This window comes from Pungitius pungitius, chromosome 1 (genome assembly GCF_949316345.1).
Source record: "Pungitius pungitius chromosome 1, fPunPun2.1, whole genome shotgun sequence".
Classification (NCBI taxonomy): domain Eukaryota; kingdom Metazoa; phylum Chordata; class Actinopteri; order Perciformes; family Gasterosteidae; genus Pungitius; species Pungitius pungitius.
In genome coordinates this window covers 16,918,989-16,941,299 of record NC_084900.1, presented here as the reverse complement: position 1 = coordinate 16,941,299, position 22,311 = coordinate 16,918,989, and the positions used below count along the sequence as shown (strand labels likewise).

The following is a 22,311-nucleotide window of genomic DNA, read 5'->3' as shown; positions in this document are numbered from 1 at the left end:
CCCCGTAGGTCAAGGGCGGGGGGCGGGGGAGGGGGCATTGCTGGTCATTATAAATCAAACAAAACTTAACCCCTCCGCCACCCCCCTACACACACACACACACACACAACTAGGCCAAAAGACTGGCAGAGAGAAACAGATAAAGTGAGAATGAAAGACATTTAGAGAGGGGGGGTCTGCAGAATGTTGTACTTTGGGGGGGACGAGGAGGAACAGCTGAGGTGAAGAGCGGAGACAGTCTTCTCTTGGGCGCATGTCATATGTTGACATTTCATAACTGTCATCATCAGGGCACACGAAGGCTGATGGACAAACAGAGAAAAACACTGACATGCATGCACACGCTCATGCACACACACACACACACGCACACACATGCACATATTCACACATGCAGATAATACAGTTGGGGCCCCGGACGGAAGTTGCCCAGCAGCGCTGATCTGACCCGTGCACTGAAAGGCCTGACCCCTGTGAAACCTTTGTCTCCGAGCGACGTATGGAACTACGGCGCTACACAGCTAACTAAGCGCTTTCTCTCATTTACGGTGCTCGAGTTTGTGAAAACATCATCGCTTCTGTTTGTCGTCATCGTTGTTGTTGTTGTTGTTGTTGTTGTTGAGGAAAACGACTCCACCGAGCGCTGCCTGCAAGAGGAGCTAAAATGGCGGCAGCCGCTGCAGAGGCCGGCGGGTACGAACACTACGAGCTGGACTTGACTTTGCCCCGAACATCAGTGGTCTTCTGCCTCGGCGTGTGTGTGGTGTGTGTGCACGTGTGTGTGTAGCTGTTGTAAAGGGAGAGGTGCAGGAGGGATGTGTGTGGGGGAGGGGGGGTACAGTGAGGTTACTGAGCAACACGGGGGCATCACGCTGACCAGATGAGAGAGCCTTTACTGGGGGGGGTGAATGGGGAATGCTGTGCTTGCCGTTTTATGCATGTTAGAAAGGACACACACACAATGCAAAATGCTAGCAGCACTGTGGCGGTTACAGCCATTGTGCATGTTGTGTGTGTGCGTGTGTGTGTGTATGTGTGTGCGTGTGTGTGTGTGTGTGTGCACGTTGTGTGTGCGCGTGTGTGTGTGTTCAGGTTACACTGCTTTAATGATTGCTAACATGGTTTATTTTAGACTTGCAGGCAAATCCAGATAATACAGCATGTTTTCCTAAAGAGTCAAATAGGATAAATACACTTTTTATAATATTCATTTCAAATATGCAGTTTATACAAATAAAAAAAACAGATTTTGTCATAGCGAGTAATTAAGTATAGAAGAATATCTCAAAAAACATGTGAAACCCATTTTCTCAGCATGGTTAAATACTGCTTGAGGTTATTGAGCTAATGTGTTTCGGGGGGAATTTGAGGGAACTGACCCTTTAAATATGGAAATTATACTAAAAACGCACACAACATTAATAATAAATGTTTGTCTCTCGCTCACCCCAACACACATTAACACATGCATTAACACACACGTTAACACATGGATTAACACACACGTTAACACACACATTAACACTGTATCCATTTCATATTACAAAGCTTATTCTGGTTGAATGTATTATTTCTTTAGAGCCATTACTGATAAAAAAAAGGTCCATCTGATGGTGAATGGGAGGCTTAAGAGGAGAGACGGGCCTGTGAGAGCATCATTGAACCCACAATGCAGTGCAAGAACCTCTTTAGCATTTCAAAGGCTTCACAGACGAGGGATGAAACTGAAAATGGCCGACATGAGGGGTTTTTTTCTGCCGCGTTTCAATGAATTCCATAATACATTATAATCATGTGCAAATTCATTTGAAAGTGACGCCATTGAATCTCACAATATTGGCTAAGCCTTTTCTTACACTAATGGCTGCCACATGGGACCTCGAACACAACACTCGTCTCCTTTATGACGAAGCCTTCTGTTCACGTGTGGAACAGAAAGCAACAAGGCAAATATTCATTTTTTAGGGGCCGGTTTTAGGGGGCTCTTGAGTGCGCCACAACGCACTGAGATGATGAGAGGAATACGCGGTTATCACAGTGACCGCCCCGTCGTTAATGGGTCCATTAATACGGGACCAACCTGTGAGTTTACTGTGGTCTCTTGAGAAGAAAATACGCATTAGGTGACTTCAAGCCATTTGTCGACCTCCCCATATTACTCAAACTGAATGAAAAATGCCAAACAGTAAATTGTGTAGCTTTAAGACACGACTAACGATAATTTGAATGCATAAGCATAAAAAACATCACTGAACTTGATGAGCATTGTGATTGTGGGTGGTGTGTTATGACGTGGGGTTTCTTCTTGCACGCGTCCTCAGTTGTTCTCCTGTTTGCCGGCCTGCTTGGCCCTCGCGTTCTGCGTCACCGTGGACAGAGACGACCCCGTCATGCTGGCCGCCTCCACGATCTCGATGTCCTTGCAGGTCAGGCATGCCACCAGCTTCTGGCGAGAGGCGCTGCGCGCGAACAAGAACTCGTGGGACACTCCACCAAGGATGGCGCCCATCACCGGTCCGATCCAGTACACCTGGAGGGCCGCAGAAGAGGGGGGGGGGGGTTCACGAGATGCTTCTTGAGGCAAGAGGAATCGTTTTAAATGACCCGGATGAGACGAGTAAGTATCTCATAGGATCACCTGAATATTATCTGAACTAAGGTCATCATTTAGTAGAAATGTAGAGATGGCATAGTTTAGGATGTAAAGAAAACACATGTCATAGAAAAAGTCAATTCATAGTAAGCCGTGCAAATTGAATTTGCAAAACGGCATAGTATGAAATGCTATAAAAGAGATGATACATCTTTAAGAGGCAATACTAAAGTATAGAATAAAAAATGTTGTAGTAAAAATACATTGTATAGTATGTAATAAAATAATCCTGAAAATGTCAACGTATAGTATGACGTAGAAATGTCATTCAAAAGTTTATTAAAAAAGTATATAAAAAATGCTCTCAAAATATGGTATAGCACACCATAGACAGTGTTGTGCCTGAACGCGTTCATTGAACGATAGTTCATGAACTCGTTCATATTTTGGGTGAACGTGAACTGAACGTACTGTATTAATGCCCGATGAACGTTACTGTGAACTCGTTCATTCTGGTGTCTATGAACGGCGCGTTCATTCAGGTTAACATCGTTCAATGGGGTGCCAGATTTCTATAGAAAACACACCGTAAACGCGCCTTAATAAGTAGCGGAAAAAACACCCAATCTGGCAACACCAGCCTCCAGTGTCACACCGCGCATGTGTCATCAAAAAAAAAGAAATGCATGGAGGCGACAGCTGCGTGTAGCAAAGAGGCGGCGTATAATAATTGAAATGAGTTTTATGAAGTTACTGACAAGGTCGGTGAGGATGGGAGGAATCTGACCTTTCTTTGCAAACATTTGCACCTTAATGATAACTGTCGTGTTTTTATTCCTTATTTAAACAAGACCATTCAAGCAGCATGTGTTTGAGAATGTACTGTAGGGGTGAACGCTGCAGCTGCTGCTAGTGTGGAGTGAATGGACAGCAACATTAAAGCAACAAAGTCCCCTCAATGCTAATGTAAACCCTGGTTGGATAAGGATTCAAAATTGGATGTGAAGATTAAATCTGATGCATAGCTTCAGTGTTAAAACTGATAAAATAATTGCTGTCTGTGGTTCTATATGGGCTGTGGCAATAATTTTAAGATGTAGTATTACATGTTATAATAAAGTTGTTATAAAATGTTCTCACCCAGTGGTTTTCCCAGAATCCTGCGACGATGGCCGGGCCCAGAGAACGTGCCGGGTTCATACTAGCGCCTGAGAATCGGGCCTGATAGAAAAACATCACACATATACGTGATCAGCATTGAACTCACTTCGTTGTGATAACTGTGGAGCTTCTCGTAGCTCGTACCCCTATCAGCACTCCGGCGGTGTGCGCCAAGCCGATGGCCAGGTGTCCCGGTTCTGGGCTTTCCCTCCGTCGCATTTCCTCCGCCGAGAACACGGTGAAGACCATCTGGAAGGTGCACAGGACCTCGATCCCCACCGCCTGGGCCGCGTTCACCTCCAGAGGGACCTGCGCCGGGGGGGGGGGGGGGGGGGGAGCGGATGAAGAGGAGCGCGATGAGTGTCAGAAGATGTGAAGTCTCTCTCTCTCTCTCATTGAAAGGCCGACCTTGTTGACGAAGTGGTCCGCGGTGGTTTTGAGCGGCAGGGCGAGGTACAGGGCCCCGGCGGCTAAAAAGGCCCCCGAACACTGAGCGGCCAGGTAGCCGACGGCCCTGAGGACCTCCAGCCTGCGCGTGGCCAGCAGAGCCAGAGTGAGAGCCGGGTTCACCTGAGCAGAACACAACGTCACAACGTCACAACGTCACAGGTCGACAACCGTGCAGATGCGGAGCGGGAGGCGATGATCACAAACTCTCAGCCGCCGTCAGAGGGGGAAAGCGATCACTTTGAGTTCAAGATTTTATATTTAAGAAGATGACAAGATTCTAACAGATCTTATATGATAATATATTTCTCCCAGGGGCAACAATTACTAGTTTTATTTTGGATACTTAAAGGCAGCTCAGTTAATAATACTTTTGAACTGCTCTACTTATACTCAAGTTAATAATAAACAGAAATGTTCACCTGTGCACCGCTTATTTCTCCAAAACAGTGTCCCAGCACAACGATGGACACTCCGACCGCCACCGCCGGGTACAGCGGGCCCGGGGGGGCCTCCCCGGGGCCAGGCACGGAGGCCCCCAGGATGGCGCTCACCAGGACCAGGGTGCCCAGCAGCTCGGCCAGAACGGCGCGCCAGAACTGCCGACTACGTAGCTCCACGAAGAAAGGGGGACATGAACAGAAAAAGAAGGTGGCCGATATTTACCGAAGATGTTTCGTAATTATTCATCAATCGTCTTCTTGAGACGAGTGATGACACCACAAGGGGTATTAAAAGCATTTAAACTGTGATTAAATACAACAACAACAAAGTCAACCATGTGTCAGCAGCCTGTATTTCACACAATATTTAAATGAATGTATGTTTTAGTTGTCCTTGATCTGGTTTGTAAATCAGTTCTGGTTTTGCACAAATACACGTTGTTTGTTAAAATGAGTCTATTTCTGATTAAACACGTCATGGAGGGTTATGAAAAATCAAATAATGTAAGATGGTTACCTCCCGCCAAGTCATTTCGACCAGCAGTCTGTTTTTATTTTGCTGTCCGTCCGTCCGTCCCTCTGCGTGTCCGTGTGCAGCTCTGAGGGTCTGAGGGCTTCAGGGTCTCTGCGACATCCCTCATCAACATGTAACGTCTGAGAGATCGTTTGATGGGAGCAGCCTCCCCTCCTCTCAACCACCCCCCCCCCCCCCACACACACACACACACACCTCAGGCCCTCAAGTCCTCCTGTGCACAAACACTTTGCCCTCTCGACGCGACGTCCCTCCAAGGTCGCACACGTGACGCCCCCCGACCCGCCCACTTTCCCTCCAACACGTTCTAACGAGCAATTTACCGCATCTTCAGGAGACCACGTGGAGCCTTTCACTCGTCTTCCGACTGGAGTGATTGCGGCCTCTTCCGAGGACGTGAAATGACACAACGGTGGTGGAAAACGACCCCGAATTAAAGGCATTGCCACAGAAGTGGGTTTCGTTTAAAGTTGCATTCATTGAGGCCGACTTAATAATAACGTGGCGTATCCAACCAAAATAGCTCCCCCGCCCCTAAAATCTTATCTTAAATCATGTTGAAATGAAATCAGCTCGGGCATTTGTGCAAAATGCTAATTAGCAAGCAAATACTTGCTGGGCATTAGAATGTTAGCATAGTCACAGTGTTAGCGTGTTAGCGTGGCCGTGTTAGCTCCGCCCTCGAGCACCTGGCACCCTTTGCTCAGCCTGATTTTCATATCAATTATAGGCGAAAGGGACCATTAGTGAGTGAGGAGGGTGGGGGGACAGTCTTTTATGATGCTGTTGCCATGGAGCCCATTGTGATGCAGCATCTGTGCAGGCTTTTCATTTCCACGCTTTGATATCAATGTGAAGACGTTTTTCTCAAACAAACCGAGTTCCACCGTCGCAAAATATTCACCTCTGCAGCGTCAGACAGAACTCAGTTAACATGTCACCAGATGTTTTTTATTTTTATTTTGTTTAGCACTCCGATGCGACTCCGACCCCGGAGGCCCCGAGGGGATCCGGGGTCGGAGTCCAGAACGAACCGGCTGGTTGGTGGAGGGGTCGTGGAGGGTTGCTGCTGGCGTGCCCCATTATGCCGTGGATTACCCCCTCCTCTCCAGCGCAACTGTTGAACCGTTATCCCCCCCTTTTGTGGGGCTAAGCCCAACTGTTTTGGAGTCGGGGCGGGGCGCCCTGGAACCCGCTGGCGTGTGGAGTTTTCAGCCCTCGCTGCCCAGAGTGCTGACGCGGACAGAATTTACCCCCCCACAAAAATATACACACACACACTCCCGCGTAAAGCGCCAGCTCAGGGATTTGAAGGGAGTGATAGAGGGCAAAGAAAGAGGCATCAAAAGAACTGACAAAAACGACACTCTGGGTCTCCAAGCTACCTTTTTGTTTGTTTGTATTTAGCCTCATTGGGCCTGACGCGTCAGAACACAAGTGTGTTTGAATGTGTTGTACTTGAGCCTCGGCCCCTGTGGGGCAGCTGGCAGTGATGGCAGCAGATGCCCCGGACAGAACCCTCCACGCAGCTGCAGAGCCCCGCCAAAAAACACCTTCAGTGCTGTCTAAGGCCTTTTATTCTTAAATGTAAGCGAGCTTGGCTGGTGACGCACAGTGAGTCTTAGTGGAGGCATGAGGTGAGTGTAACAAGTGTGTGTTACCTAAGTTTACCTTATTTTGTGTGTTTGGCTCATGTCCCTTTCAAGTATTTATAAAAATGTTTATATTAAACTTTTTTTTTTTTTTTTACTTGATGTAATCCAAGGCTTATTTCTTCATTGATGAATTGTTTTCCCTGGATGTATTGTTTGGTCATTAAACACAATATTTCAGTGTCTATTCTGATGTCTTCAAATAGCTTTTTTTTCAGACTAACGGTCCGAAAACAATTCATTTCAATTTCCAATATAACAAATGTGCCACAGAGAGCATTACATGAGAGATTGACTCTGATAACCATTAATTACCCTGCTGCGACACATCAAAAAGGCTGCTGTGTCTAAAAGGCACAAAGGCCTAAACGAAGGGAAGTGAGACACAAAGACAAATATTCTACTAGATGTGGTTTTTATTCAACGCACAGTACATTCTACAGATGCACACGTGTTACATCACTGTAATACAACAGAGTCTTGCAATACCTCCTCTTAAAAATGATGATTTGGTCCTAAAAATATAAAGGAACAAATTTAAAGTCACCAAAACTGTACATTATTAAAAATTCACGTAACACCACGTTTGGTTTTCATATCTATTTTTTTTCTTCCTTTTTTGAAAAAACATCAGTTCCTTTAAGTGTCACAAGGAACATAAAAGTCTATTTTCCTATCAACGGCTTTTGAGTTCAGTGTAAGAAACACGTTTAAATAAAACCCAGAGTGAGGAGTCATCATGTCGCCTTCATAGCAAACCCACCGGGCCAACGCAACATCACAAATTGGCCCTTGAAAAACAACGAAAAAAACAAAAACAAATAAATCAACAAGGAATGTAAGACAGAAAACCAGGCGGGGGGGCCCAGAACCTCATCATCAGAGCTTCGTTGCAAATCTAATCTTTAAAACGGGAGGATCTTCAGCCTAGGGTTAGATGTTTCTACCTGCTCAGAAGAGTTCTAACCTGCTAACGCCGTCTCCCCCCGTGACCACTAGATAGTATAATGGAGCAAACTTTCAGTGTGAGCTATTTGTTGCCATATAAACCATTCAGTTGTATAGTCTGTGAAACTAGATGATAATTTACTTTTAACAAGAGGAACAGTGAAATAAAAAAAGTCCAAGCCTGGACAGGCTGACCAACATCGAATAAATCCTCAAGTCTCAGAAACCAGTGTCTTTCACAGAGCAGCAGAAGGTTGGTGTGTGTGTGTGTGTGTGTGTGTGTGTGTTCATGTCTGCGTGTGTAGGTGGAAACTGCAAGACCTAAGTGGAGGTTATACAACATCTACTCGTGACAGTCCAAGAACAGATTATTTTAAGTTTAACTGGCCTTTTTCAGAAACAGGTCTAGACATCTCTATAAGGTAATCTGTACACAGCCACTACACGCTATTGCTATTAAATAATCCCAGCTATTGTAATCTTTATATATATTTATGTATAGAATATATAATAAAAATATATTGAGCAAAAAAATTACTTCTAGGCATAAGACCACATTACATTACAATTCCATTGAACGGGTAGGAGGCGGCCCGAGCTTTGATCCATTTAGCCGTCGAGCAGTGCTGAGCAGGTCCAGTGCGCAGCGGTCAGGCTGTGATAGTGTGACCGGAGGGGGGGGGGGGGTGACGGGAGAAACGCCAACTTGAGATGAGGAGCCGAGGTGAGGACGAGGAGAGGACGGGGGAATGAAAAGTGGAGAGAGGCACATTCTCGCTCTCCGTGGCGAGGAATGGGCACGAGTTCAAACCGGTTTCAAGCCTGGAAAAGATTCCGCCGGCAGAGGAAACAATAACAGACAAATAGCCAAAATCTCTCTCTCTATATATATATATACCTATACATGAGAGAATACACGTCGCTGGCAGTCCGGGAGTGGACTCATTTGTCCTTATTCGAGTAGAACTCCGCCCAGCGGCTCTCAAAGAAGCGCCTCATGGAGTGTCCCGCCGCGCCCACCTCCGATGTGTCCTCGTTGAACAGCTCGCAGTTGTTGAAGACGAGCTGAGCGTCCGCCGCAAACTCCTCGCAGCTGGCGTACCTGCGGCGAGGAAAGGGGGCCCGGCGTCAACGCAACGTGTCACACGGCAGACATTTTTCATTCACTATGGTTCAAGTATTAATGCCTGGAGCGGCGTGTTCGTACCCTCCCTGCAGCAGCTTCTCTCTCATGGTGAGGAAGTCCATGGGGTTTTTGACGACGCGGCGGTAGCCCGGGACCAGTCGGGGGTTGACGGGTTCAAGGAACGGCCAGGCCTCCGAGTGAGCCTCCATCTCCATTAGAATGATCCTGGTGGGATTCAAACAAACGCACATTCGTCCCTCAAAGAATGACCCTTTCAACCCGTAGAGTCACAAAATACACCAAGCGGACAGGACGACTCACTCGCAGAACGTGAGGTCGGGCTGGTTGCGGGTCGTCATGCGGCGGCGCTTAGCGGCGCTTCCCTCCCCGGAGTGGCGGGCGGACGAGGGCGGCGTCGCCGCCTCCTTGAACCGCGTCGCCATGCCACCGCCGCTGCCGCTCCGCCGCGCCGACGTCTCGTCCTCGGAGCTGTCGTCCTCGTATCGCCGCTTCTTCACCCGGGTCCTGGTCTTGGACCAGCGCTGCACGTCACACTCGTCCTGAGGGACAGAGCCACAGGGTAAACAGGTCAAGCTCACAACTACCGTTCTTTTTTTTTTTTACGATCGTATTTGTATATTATCGACTTGGATTTCGCTGTGAACCAAAACACGAGCGGATAATTCCTCACATATGGAAACCTACGAGGCAACGATCCGGTTTTCTGGTCGTGGACTAATCAGTCGGAGGGAACACTCGACACAAAATAATCAATTCAGAGGACGGGTTCTGACCTTGGCGACGCAGGTAGGACAAAACCAGTCCCCCTCCGGCACCTGGGTGATCTTGGGCCTCAGGCAGTACATGTGGCAGCCGCGATCACAGCCGTCACACAGCAGGAGGAGGTCGTCGTTGTCTCCCTCCCTGCAGACCTGGCAATTCTGGATTTAAAAAAAAACAAAAAAACAAGAAGGAGTCCTTACAGTTAAGATAACGTTGGAATTGGTGTTCATTTATTTTAGTTTGTGCGAACAACAACAGCCCTGGGAGGTTAGATTACTCACCACTTTAGTGACAGATCTCTCCCATGCAATGGCCTTCTCCAGCTGCAGTAAACACAGACAGACCTGGGGGGCGCTGCGGCAGCGGTCGAGAGCCTGCCGCCATGTTCGTAGCCGGGACGTGATCTCGCTTTCCAGACTAGAAGGAAAATTTTAAAAAGGGGGAATTAAGTTAAAAAAAAACAAACACAGAACTCATTCCTTTCCAGAGACATATGTCCATCTCACCTGAAGACATCCATGGGATGCTCTTCTCCAGGGGTGGGCGTCAGCGGGGCGAGGCGCATCACCTCGGCCGGGTTCCAGAGCGGCTCCTTCAGGTAGCGCCTCTCGATGTTCCGCTCGAGGTTGGCCAGCCGCAGCACCGCCAGGTCCACGGGGTGCGTGGCGACGCGCGGCAGGCCGGACCACTCCTTCTTGGTCCGCACGATCCAGTCATCGCGCGGGTCGGCGTCGTGCTCGTAGTACTGCAGGTCGCCGCGCGTGGAGTCGGGGTCTGGGATCGTGTAGGGCTTTAAGAGAAAAGGAGACGGACAGTTTAAGGATCAGTGGTAGGATCCTTCACCACAGGAATTGGCTCATCAAGTGTTGGAGTGATTACCTGGAATTCAGCCATCGGTGTCTCTGCGTTGGACTCGGCCTCGTTCACCGCGCTCTGAGGGGCCGCCTGGCACAAACAAAGATGGATATTAGTTTTTACTACAACTCAGATGTCGACATTGTGAATGGGCCACAGACACACAAGTCAGTTTGTTGCATTTTTATTCGAGCAACATGAAGGTAAGTAGAATAATTTGAAATTCACCTCAAAGTTTGCTCAAGGAGAACGGCATTGAAAAACAACCCTCTACATTTTACTTTAACTCAACCGGAGAATAGAAAACACACAAAAACGAGGAAATGCATTCTCACCTTGAGATGGAGGTCGGCTGCAACAACCCGCTGCTCCAGGTCCTCCACCCACTGCAGGGCGCAAACATCGGTCTCCATCGCTTTCTCCTGCACCTGCCAAGGCTGCTGCAGAGCCTCCAGCAGCAGGTCCTTCTCGTCTGCCTTGGACTCAAATATAGGGTCTAGAGCAGTGAGAACAGTTGCAAAGGGAACCCAGGACGACGAGCAAAAGACAGACAACGGGGGGAAAAAAAGCATGTTAAATGATGCCAAATGAAAAAGTCCACTCGACAACGGAGGATCCAATTAGGGACAGAACTCACCGTCGATTGGCTTGTTGCACATCTCGGCTAAACTCTCCATGTGTTTGGCTAAATGTTTGTGGAGAACCTTCTCCCTGATGCCCCTTGGATGGAGGGCCTGTAAGGTGCTATACAGTTCCTCTGGGTCCTTGATCCACCACCAGCCGCGCACCATTGCTGGGGGAAAAAAAAAAGCATCAGGATTAGAATTTAGGAAGAATAATTGACCATGATTTTGTCAGCGTGGAGCCCAACATTCCTTGGACTCAACTACTTGTAAACAATCCGTTTGTAAACAGAAGTTTACGCGTAGCTCAAGTAGAAGACACAACTCACACGCTGGTATCGGCTTGACCACCAGTTGGGTGAAGTACAGCTGCTCGAGCTCCTGGAACACGGAGCTGGGGGGGCGGCCGCGGCGCTTGGCCGCTGCTCCTCTCGCCCCCCTGCGAGCCGGGCTGCTGCCTCGGCTGCCTCTCCTCCGCCTGCGCGTCGGCTTGGCGGGGGTAGTCGGGGGGGGCGCGGCGGGAGCAGCGGGAGCCTGAAGAAGCTCGGGGAGCGGTGGCGCTGCAGCGGCAGGTAGCGCAGGGGGGACTTCCTGCGGTGCTGCCGGGGTCGAGAGGTCAGCGGCGGTCAGGCTCGGCAAGGGCGGGTCCGGCTGAGGGGCGGACAGAGCCTTTAGTCACACACACACACACGCACGGAGGTTTAGTCACCTGCATTCACAGCTGCCGATTGGGGTTTGCAAACCTGCGCGAGTGGAGCGGCGATCGCGGGCGGAGCGCCCGCCGGCTGGGGGAGGAGCTTAGGGGGCGAGCCGGGGATCTGACTCGCGGTCAGGGAGTCCTCGTCGCACGGCTGTTTGGGGAGCAGGTTGAACCACTGCCCCTGCTTCTCCGCCACCTCCTTCACGCTCTCCTCGGGGCGATTCCCCTCCGGGGCGTCGCCGGCCGCCGCGCATGTGGCGCCGTTGGTGGTGGTGGTGGTGGTCGCCGCCGCGTCCTGCGATTGGCTGAGCCAGCTCTGGAAAGCGGCCTGCGTGAGGTTTTGCGGGGCGCCGCCGGGCGACCCAGGCCCCGCGTCCCCGCCGGGCGACCTGGCGCTGCTCCGGCGCCGGCGGCGGATCTTCGCCGTGCGCAGGTGTAGCTCCACTTCTGGCTTGATTTTTCGGGGCCGCCCCCGACCTCTGGGCGTGCTCATGAGGGACGCCGTGCCGGGGAGGCTGTCGTCCTCCGTGCAAGAGTTCTGGGGCTGCACGGAGGTAGCAGAGGAGGGGGAGGACGGTAGAGTAGGCGGGGGAGTGGTGGGCGTGGGGATCTCCTCCACTTTGGGCTCCTTCTTGAGGAAGGTGACGGGAACCTCGGCTACAAGGACTTCTCCAGAAGCTGCGTGATGGAAACATGAGGAACGTTCAGACGGAGGTGGGTCAGTCAAGCGGTCTCAAAAATGAGAGGAATTGCATTTCTTTCATACGTCACGCTCAGACTCACTCAAAAGCTCCTCTGGCCCTTCGACCACGACTCCCCCGAGGTGCGGGAGGGCCAAGTACCGGCGCTGGTAGCGGTCCTGGCCCAGCAGCACAGCACGCATGGAATGAGACGACTGTAGCAGCTTTTTCCGGAAAAACGCTTGGCGCTGCGGAGGTCCGAAGGAGCAATGTTCAATAGAGCTCAGGGTAAAAAGAATAGCTGCCTCTGTGTTACTTTGACTTACCTTGGATAGCTTATCGATCTGCCTTTCGAGCTCTGGGATGCTGGCATTAGTAGGACTCTCACTCTGTGAGAGAGAAGATCAAAAGTAAATGCCGGAAAAAAGCTGTAAGAGGATTTTTTTTTTTTTTTTGTGCAGATATTTACATCACTGAGTTTGGGCTCTTCCTTGCGCACACGGCGGCTGCCTCTCTCAGAGACCAGGCCGCCATCCTCCAGACTGAGGGTCTCCTCCTCCGCCACTCGGGCACTGCGCCTCCTCTCCTCAAAGCAAAGCTCCTCCTCCGAGCGGCCCGTGCGGCGCGCTAGTGCTGCCTTCAGTCTGCGAGGGGGAAAGACGATCAGAATCAGCAGGTCCTACGGCTCCGTGTTTTTAATCACGTGAAAGGTTGAGGATTCCAATTCATTTGATGGTCTTACTTGCGTAGCTTCCCCTCGATGATCCACTTGTTCTTCCTGTAAGTTGCCATGTTTTCTAATGTGTTGTCAATGTCACTGGAATTTAAAATGCATACATTAACGAGGTGAAACGACAGCAGTAGTCACACTTCAATAGGTTCACGGGTAACCTGATCATTGACTCCTTGTCCTGACCTCGTCACAGCGTTGCTGCTGTTGAGCTCGTCCACCAGGAAGCCGAGGATGGCCGCCTTGGTGTCCGGAGGCAGGGCGTGAAACGTCTTGGTCCTCAGCGCGTCGCAGACGTCCGTCTCGTAGCCGTGAGATTCCAAGAAGACTCGAAGCACTTCGGAGACGGTGCTGCGAGTCAGCTCCGTTTCAACCAGCTTGTCGCCGAGGATCTTTACTGACTGATGTTTGGAAGGGAGAGAAAAAGAAATAAAATAAAATAAAAAATTTAAATAAAAATAAAAATATTGGGACAATGGGGAAAATGTCCGGTGTCACACACCTGATAAAAGGATGGCAGGCCTGGATCGAGGAGAGCCGCCTCCATCAGCTTGATCAGAAGGTCCTGGACTTCTCCCTGGCCGTTGCCCAGGCCCAAGAGACCCTCCTGCAGGGTGGCGAGGCTGGGGACGTCCTTGGGTATATTGAGGCCGATGATCTTCCCGTAGCCATGTAGAAACTCCACCACAGCCAGGCAGTGGGCGAAGGCTTTGCCAGAGAGAACCACCCCGGGGATACGGGACAGCTCCGGCAGGAGCTGACGGAGAGGCGAGACGAGGTCACAATTAAAACCAACAAAAAACCAAAAACCAACAAAAACAACTTTCAACTGCACGACTCACTTTGTGGTCAGTGAGGCACATGTCCTCGATGGGCTTCTTCAGCTCCTCCGCGATCAGCTGCTGCCTCTTCCGCTCCTCCAGGCGTCTCTGGGTCTGCGCCCTCCTCTCTGCCGCCCGCTTAGCGGTCAGAGCCGCTTGAGCGGCCGCCTCGGCCTCCGCCTGGGCCTTGGCCAGGGCCTTGGCTTTGCTCCGGGCGCCCAGCACCCTCTTGCCCTGAGCGATCCGCTCCTCGTCGGTCTGCTGCGGCGGCGGAGGGGCCTCTACCTTCACCGACCTCCTGCGCCCCGGTTTCTTGGGCTCGGCGGGCGACGCCGGCTGCGCGGCCTGGGGGGCCGTCGGGTCGGCCGGCTCAGCCTTCGGTTTTGGGTCCTGTGCCTCTTGCTCGAGCTGAGGCTGTGCGTGCAAGGAGGGAAAGAACAGGTGGAGGTGAGGAAGGGGTGGTGCAGAGGAAAACGCTGATGAATCGTTTGGGTTGATCATATCTGCACCTTGGCCTTGTTTTTCTCCACTTTCATCTTCTTAACCTTGGCATCCTCCCGTCTCTTCATTCTGGCCTGAATAATAAACAGCAGCAACCATCAGGACGAGACGTGAACAGGAAAACCGCTCAAAAGGGTACAAGCTACATGAAGCAAACTCGATACCTTTCTCTTCAGTTTCTTCTTGATTTTCGCAAGTTTCTCCTTTTCCTCCTCCGTGAGAGCTTCTATGAAAATGGAAATCAACCCATTTTAAAAACGGAAATACAACCATTTTGTGCGTTGCCAATTGTGTAATACTAGCTATAAACGGTCTTCACTCACCTTTGGCCTCGAGGCGCTTCAAAAGCTTGGCGTCGACTTTGCTGAGGAGGTCCATCAGCGTGGGTTTGGGGGGTCTGCCGGGACGCCGCGCCTGCCCCACCTTCAGGGCACGGACCCGCCGCGGTTTCTCTTTGTCGGGGTTCGGGGGTCGACCTCGCCGGCCCGTGATCGCCATGATCATCGAGGGAACCTCCTCGTTGGCCAGGAGGATCCACTGCTTACCCTGCAGCGCAAAGTAGAGATGGATGAGTCCTCCGGACGGGTTTGTGTTGCCGTGAGTCAAAGCTGTGCGGCAGCTAGGATCCAAATCTTCTTTTAGCATTGGGTAAACGAAGATACAGACCTCAGCGGTTTCTCTTTCTTCGTAGAAATCTCCAACGGGCATGCGCGGGCTGAAGCTGAAGTGTTCCCTGCCGACCACGCTGTCCGTGTGTTTCTTCAAGTACTGGTGGAAGCAGTTAAGAGGACAGGCGGGGTGATGTCATTGCTTTGACATTATTATCGCGCCACTTTAAATCATTTGAAATGGACATTTATGGTTTTGCATAACCCTCGGGAAGATGAATACCTTGACTATCTCCGGGAACTGTTTCATCCTCCGTCCGCAGGGTGTGTAGTACCAGGTTTCGCCCTTCATGCGCTCCTCTATTTTCTTCACACGAATCTCCCTCTTCCAACTACAGTGGAGAGATGTCATTATTACAGGAGGTTAATTCATATTGAAAAATATATATATATTTTTTTAAATTTAGATTTTGAATTGTTGCAGCTGACCGAGAGCTTCAATGCAGAAAACGTGATGCAGAAATGAAGTGCATTTAGTCACAGTGAAGAAGTTCTAAATGGATTAATTTAGCAGCTATTTGGCTAACTTGCTGGGCACGTTTTAGTATATGGCATCAGATTTGTTGAAAATTACAGAAACCACAGCAACACAATGAACAAAACTCCACATGGGAACATTACCCATGTCCCATCGGGAACTGAACCTGCTCCTCCGTTGCAACCCTCCTCTGTCTGGTGGATTCACCTGTAAACACACAACTCACCATTAGTCCGTTAAACCGCGACACCTCGCCGCTGCAAAATGACATCACCAGTGACACAGAAGGACAACGAAGCGCCTTCATTACCTGCAGTGGAGCTGTCGTCATCATTGTCCTCGCCGTCGTTGGCCGTTTTTTCGCCATCTTGCTTGGCTGTTTTTGCACCACTTCCCTGCTGGTCTTGTTTCTTGACCCGTTTCTTGGCTTTCACGACCGTTGGGGTGAAAGCTAAAGCGCTGGCCAGAACCGCGTCGATCGTGGCCGTGATGGGATCCACCTCTCCCGTGGGAGGCCCGGCCTCGCCGCTGGCGTCAGACGTTTCCTTTCCGTCCACCTTGAGGGACTTTTTCCTCTTTCTGCCCTTGACTGCCGCCTCTTTGTCGCCTCCCTCTTCGTTGGCATCAACCTTCTCCACTTTCGGGGTTCGAGCCCGAGGCTTCCGCTTGGCCTCCTCCGGAGCTTAACATGAAAAGGCAAAAGTCACATTTAATATTTGAACAGTTAAAGCTTTTAACACATTTTACTGAAATCCGGACGTTTTATACCTGGGCTTTTAATCAACTTGGCCTTTGGAGTGCGAGGTTTGCGCGGTTTCCGCAGCGTTTTTTGGAGTCCCGCTGACACGATGGGATCCGTCACGGCTTGGAGTGGGTGCACAGCGAGGCTCTCTGCGGGCGTACTGAAGGCGATGAAGTTCTCGTCTCTCATCTTAAAACTCGGGGGAGTCGTGGTCTCGCTGCCAGTGGTGTTGACGCTAATGCGTCTGGCGGAGTCTGACGCATCGTGTCCTCCGGGACTCGACTCTGCTTCAGGTCCTGATATGAAACCACAAAAATACAAGGACGACGACACACAAAGCAGAATGTGTTGGGAAACTTATCTATATAATGTGTGACAATATGAACAATGTGTGAAGGGGATAATATAGAAAATCCTGTTTTCACATGCCACAAACGAGTGTGGGTTGGACTCACTTGAGATGCCAGAAGGCTCGTCTATCCGAGAGAGGGACTCCAGCAGAGGTTCCCCAGTGACGGCACAGCCCTCCTTGGCCTCCTCTGCCTCAGACGTTTCCCCTTCCCTGGCGGAGTCCAACGTGTCGCCCCGGAAGTCTTCCGCCGAACAGCTGCTCACTCCGGTGGCGTCGAACCCGGCAGGCGGTTCCTCCTCTGCGTGGGGCGCGCCGACGAACGACGCCGCAAAATGGTACAGATGAACGCTGTCGTCGCTCAAAACGATGTCGTCGGTCAGAACGATGTCGCGCGGGCAGGACTCGTACTCGAGGATGGAGCTCGAGCTCGAGCTCGAGCTCATTCTAGACCTCGACATTGGCGCGGGGCTGTCAGGGCCGTCAATTGCATATGAAATGGTAAAACCTTCTTCGTCGTCGTCCGTCAGAGGTTCTACTTCTCTGCTGTAGGGATCTGGAGAGATTGTGACTCGAGTGCGCTCCATCGGGTGGTTCTTTTCAGGGGGGGTTGGTTTACTCTTGTCAGGGGCCGTGGTCTGCAGGGGTCTCCCGGGAAGATCGGTGAGGAGTTTCGGTGATTGAATTTCAGGTGCATCAGTCTCAGTAGATTCCGCCGTATGTGATGGCGTGATTTGGGGAGGAGGAGGAGGAGGGTGATCTTCTGGCGTCCCGTTTCGTTCGCTGGCCGACGCTTTCCTTTCCTCACTCGGACTGCGGTGCTCGGACTTCGGCGGTGGCGGCGGCGACCGCTTCGGCGCGCGGGGAGGAGTGGCGTTAGGAGGATGCTGCTCGGAGTCAGAACTCTGGACCACTCCAGAGGACGTACCCACCGACGGGGTCAGAGACACCAAAGCAGGAGGGGCACACAAGGGTGCAGTCCTGGAGGCTTGAGCGGTTAGAAGAGGTAGGGTAGATGGAGGTCGGATTGTGACGCCTTCGCGGGCTGCTGGTGGTGACGAGGATGCTGGGAAAAGACCAGGGTCAGCAGCTGGCGGAGCGCGTGTCTGGGGCGAGGACGCTCGGTCATCTGGTCTACTGCCAGCTAAAAGGGTTTTTGGGACAGACGTGACGGGTGAAGAGGACGATGATGTAGAAGACACCATGGGTGGTGTTGAGGTTGGAGATCCCAATGCTGAAATTAAAGGTGGAGCCACACCGGCGCATGAGGTTTTGTCCCTCATTGATGAGGCAGCAGGCGTTAATTTTGGGGGTCCAGACCGCTCGTGCTGAGCTCCAGGCGTATCAGAGAAGCAAGAGGTCATTGGAGGTGGCTTGGACCCTTGCACCATTTGCTGAAGAGACGAGATGGGTGCAGTTGTGACATTTGCTTGAGGTCTAGAAGCTGAAGGAGGCAATGAAGACGTGGCTTGATGAGTCAAAGAGTCTGATGACTCCGGTTTAGACATGTAATCAGCTGAACCATGAGGTGTAGAAGACTTCTGAGGGGACGCAGGCAGGGAGGAGGAAGAGGAGGACCCCAAAGACAGATGCTTGGAGGATGTCTCGCACGCGGCCAAAGGGGGAGGCCTGAGGCCGTGCTTCATTAGTGGCGAGGAGGAAAGTCTGGGAGGAGCAGCTGGAGATAGAGTAGAGGACACATGGGGGGGCGTTGAGAGTCGTGGCGGAGTAGATTCCACCTCAAGGGGCGATAAAGGAGGAGGCCCAGGGGCCGACGTGGGACACTCAGGGGCCTGAGGAGGGGTTGGGGCCTTGGTAGATGCAGAGAGCAGAGACGACACTGACAGGGTGGGTGTATTAACGGCCGTCTCTCTGACCGGGGAGGCCATTTCCCGTCGTTCAGAATGCTGACGGTAATCAGGTCCCGCGTGAGATGAACTTTTGGGTAGCCGATGGGCAGCAGATGCTCTTTCCATACCGTTGTAGCTGGTATCAACCTCCTTGACAGCTTCTTTTGTGTGGCCTGAGGAAGGGATAAGCAAATTAGCCGATTAAATAAAATTCAGTGAATTTTTAATTTATTCACTGGTTTACACAATCAAACAGTGGCACCTGCTGGTTGATTCTTAGCATTGTCACAAATCAGGGGACAACAACAAATTCTCCGCTCTAGACTATAATAGACATCCATGTGCAAGAAATAACTAGCAGGACTACATAGCATTATTTACATAATCAATAGATTTGCTGACTACTTATTTTGTGGATGTTATAATTCCCCAAAGCCGAAAGTGACACATTTAGAAAGATGAAATGCGCACAACGCAAATGTTATATTAACTGTAGTACTATAAACAGACTAGATACATTAAATAACAATATTATTTTTTTTTAAATCGAGAAGCTGAAAAAAAGGGGCTAAAAATGATTGCAAATGACAAATAATTGTTGTCCATACAGTTGCCAGGAAAAAAAAAATGCAACCAGGAAGTGCCACGTTAATTCAATCAGCTCCCAGGATGTCTAGGCCAAATATGGGCAAAGAGGAATTAGACCATATGACTGTGTGAATATCACTGGAGCTGGTGACATCAAAAGAGGAAATGTGAAGTAGAGGAGAGCTTTTACTTTATATAATGAAATACGTTTCCTGGATACCAGTGGCGTCAACGTGTACAACTAACCAGTTCAAGGCACAGATTTAACATCATTCACTTTGTAAAGTGATCACCTTGCATGACGGTGGACAGCCCCGCATTGCTAGCATGGGGGCTCCGCTCCCTGCTGTGACCTTTGGGTGATCCACTCTCCTGCGCTGTTGGCGGTGACATCATTTGCGTCGAGGCAATTCCCACCGGGAGTGGGCTGCCAGTGGCCCCTCTGCATAAACTGTGGTGCTGGGGGCTGCCGCGCGAAGAAGGAGTAAAACTCTGAGCGCCCGGGGGCATCATCGGAGCCTGGCTCTGGGGCGGGGAGTGCAGCGACGGCGATGGCTGCTGCTGCTGCTGCTGGGGGGATGGAAGGGACGGGTGCTGAGGCTGGTAGTAGGGCATGCCATTGGGCATCAGGCCATAATGCTGCGGTTGCTGGTGCTGCTGGTGGTGGTGGTGGTGGTGTGGGTGCCGGTGGGAGTGGAGGTGCTGCTGTGACGGCTGATGCGGGGTGGGTTGTAGAGACTGCTGCTGCTGCTGCTGCTGGTGTTGGTGTTGTTGTTGTTGTGATTGTGTTATTCCAGGATGTGCCTGACTCGGGTAAGTCCCGTACATACTGTGGGAGTTGTAGCTCATCTGCTGCGGGCCGGGGTTACTCCTGTTCCAGTACTGACTCCCAGTAAGGGGCATGTTCGGTGGGCCCGACGCGGGGGGCTGGTGGGAGCTGTCAACACCCCCGTTCAGCTGGTACTGTCCGTGGCCCTGGAAGTGGTGCTGTGACTGAGGCTGCACCATCCCAGGTGCAGGCTGCTTCTGGTGCATCCCGTGGCCAGGAGAGCTGCCCATAGCTGGACCATACTGGGGGTGACCCCCCCACAGGTAGTCATAGCCCATGCTGCTCTGGTGGTGGTTGCTCATGTGCGGGTAAGGAGCTGATGGCGGGTGTGAACCAGGAACCCCGCCGGACCCGAGTACAGTAGTGACACCGTTCACATTCATTTCGCCGTTCATATCTGCTAGACGGAAGGACATTAAGCATTAAGTTAAACTTGCCGTTTCACAATTTTGATCTGGATAACAAATACAGCACAGACGCAAAAATACTCACTCTTGCCCTGCTGAGGAAAACTCATGGAGGAGCCATTAGTATAGAGAGAATCCCCGGGGGAGAGTTTCAGTCCTGAGTTTGCGGAGGAGTGCGTGTCATAGTTGAAATGATTATTTGAGTCCATCTAAAGATTTGAAGAAAAAAAGACAACAGAAAAATACACGTAAACTCCTCATAAACAATGTAAAATGTACACACTGTAAAAAGCACATCGCTATGACTCACAGAAAGGGATATTTAAACACGATACGTAATACATTTCTATCCTTCTCTCTTTCTACGGGGCCACCTTGTGACAGCACCATTTAGTTCCAACGACAACCGTCACAAAAAAAAAATGTCGCAGACGACGGACGCCAAATGGACAACAGGGATGTGACGGGTGGACGCCATTCATCAACCGCCGCTAACGCGAGCCCAATCTACCGCGACACGAGCACGGCCCCCGGGGGGGGGGGAAAGCCACTGGGAACCGAAACAGAAGATACCGGGCGGAATTTGTGCCTATGTTGTAGGGTCACTCGGAGCCGCGACCCCTCCCCCGAAAGCAGGTTACCATCCATCGGGCAGCTTTAACGGTTACGCGCACGTTGATAACTAAAGTGGCCTGGTGTGGATACGCGGCTTCCTAATTCGACAAGGCCGTACTTAAAAAAAAAAAAAAAACAGCCACCGCGTTAGCCGAGTCGCGCTAGCTGCGTCTTCTCAAACGGACATTTCCCCTTTAAAGCGACCGCCGAGCTACCGACGGATACCGGGGTCGGTCCACACGACCTCGGCTCGTCGATGGGCTGAACGTACCGTTCGGGAGAACATCGGATAAAAAATAAGAATCCCCGGTTCCAGCTCCAAGGTTATTCGGCTAAATCATCACAATAGAACCCAACGGTAGCTAAGGGACGCTAGCTAGATAGCTAACTGATAGCATCGTCAACGTCCGTGATCGCGGTCCTTCTTAAGCTGCGCTGTTATCTGGTAGCCAGGGAGAAGGTGCCGCGACCACGCTGGTGCGGGTCCATGACGCCCATCGGCTCACGGAGGGTGAAAATGCAATATATCTAACCGGTCCGTGGATAAGGACTAACGCTAACACACTCACACACACTCGCTTGATAACAGATGGGAGGCGTGCTCACCCCCTTTTGTTCACGGGCTAACGTTAGCTAGCAGCCAGATGAAGTTACATTGTTTACGCTGCACGCACACAGACGCATTTTTTTCTTCGTGCAGAGCATCTTCCTCCCACACTGCCACCATGTAAAGTTTCGCTGATATTTCAGTTAAAGCTAGCCAACCTTTCGGTGCGTGGACTTCAAAGGCGCAGATGCCTCTAAACCTTCGCCTAAACGGATGTGCGGGGTGAAGATGGCACGGCGATAAATAATAAACAACTATTCCCAACCTTGGGGTTTTAAATTAGCGAACATGGCTGGTGTGGTCCTTTGCAGCCATGATCACGGAGCGGACAGAGTAGCGTAAACGTCCCAACAACAACCAAGTACACATCCGGTCACATGACTCCCCCGGACTTCACAAGAAAATCCCTAATAATAATAACAATGGCCCGAATCACTTTTAGTGTGTATTGTTTTTTAGTAATAACTAACCCATGTTATGTTTTCAGATAATAAAAAAAATGTAAGTTACAAATTAATGAAGTAAAATGAATAGATTCAAGTTATATATAGATATATATATATATATATCACAATGACAC

General features: G+C 50.8%; 2 protein-coding genes across 10 annotated transcripts; both read right to left on the bottom strand.

The window, feature by feature from the left end:
- Positions 1–1,181: 1,181 nt before the first annotated feature.
- On the bottom strand, positions 1,182–5,338 carry LOC119222034 (aquaporin-4). Its single transcript, XM_037478366.2, has 6 exons — positions 5,162–5,338; positions 4,624–4,815; positions 4,163–4,324; positions 3,899–4,063; positions 3,734–3,814; positions 1,182–2,530 (listed from the first exon to the last, which is right to left on the bottom strand). The coding sequence occupies exons 1-6, from the start codon at positions 5,174–5,176 to the stop codon at positions 2,318–2,320; spliced, it is 828 nt and encodes a 275-aa protein (XP_037334263.1). The 5' UTR covers positions 5,177–5,338; the 3' UTR covers positions 1,182–2,317.
- A 1,891-nt stretch (positions 5,339–7,229) lies between these two features.
- baz2a (bromodomain adjacent to zinc finger domain, 2A) lies at positions 7,230–22,102 on the bottom strand. 9 transcript variants are annotated; one of them, XM_062562691.1, is made up of 30 exons: positions 21,890–22,102; positions 20,595–20,718; positions 19,567–20,502; positions 16,942–18,858; positions 16,513–16,782; positions 16,055–16,426; positions 15,888–15,951; positions 15,490–15,598; positions 15,265–15,366; positions 14,922–15,144; positions 14,763–14,824; positions 14,607–14,672; positions 14,119–14,511; positions 13,779–14,033; positions 13,463–13,677; positions 13,289–13,363; positions 13,016–13,190; positions 12,873–12,935; positions 12,650–12,794; positions 11,910–12,544; positions 11,496–11,817; positions 11,181–11,336; positions 10,879–11,039; positions 10,568–10,633; positions 10,195–10,478; positions 9,970–10,105; positions 9,700–9,846; positions 9,227–9,465; positions 8,987–9,130; positions 7,230–8,881 (listed from the first exon to the last, which is right to left on the bottom strand). In XM_062562691.1, exons 2-30 carry the CDS (start codon positions 20,716–20,718, stop codon positions 8,722–8,724), a joined length of 8,016 nt encoding a protein of 2,671 aa, XP_062418675.1. In that variant the 5' UTR covers positions 21,890–22,102; the 3' UTR covers positions 7,230–8,721. The 9 variants fall into 9 exon arrangements, with proteins under 9 accessions (XP_062418675.1, XP_062418678.1, XP_062418676.1 ...); XM_062562694.1 differs by having other exon boundaries at positions 19,567–20,499; XM_062562692.1 differs by having other exon boundaries at positions 21,997–22,102.
- Between the last annotated feature and the right edge of the window lie 209 nt (positions 22,103–22,311).

Excerpts from the sequence above, each read along its gene's own strand:
- LOC119222034 (XM_037478366.2), bottom strand. Across the intron at positions 4,325-4,623 it reads GAGAAATAAGCGGTGCACAG|GTGAACCCGGCTCTCACTCT; the intron begins GTGAACATTTCT and ends TGTTCTGCTCAG. Across the intron at positions 3,815-3,898 it reads CCGCCGGAGTGCTGATAGGG|GCCCGATTCTCAGGCGCTAG; the intron begins GTACGAGCTACG and ends TTTTTCTATCAG.
- baz2a (XM_062562688.1), bottom strand. Across the intron at positions 12,936-13,015 it reads AAGAGCCCAAACTCAGTGAT|AGTGAGAGTCCTACTAATGC; the intron begins GTAAATATCTGC and ends TCTCTCTCACAG. Across the intron at positions 12,545-12,649 it reads AGGGCCAGAGGAGCTTTTGA|CTTCTGGAGAAGTCCTTGTA; the intron begins GTGAGTCTGAGC and ends TCCATCACGCAG.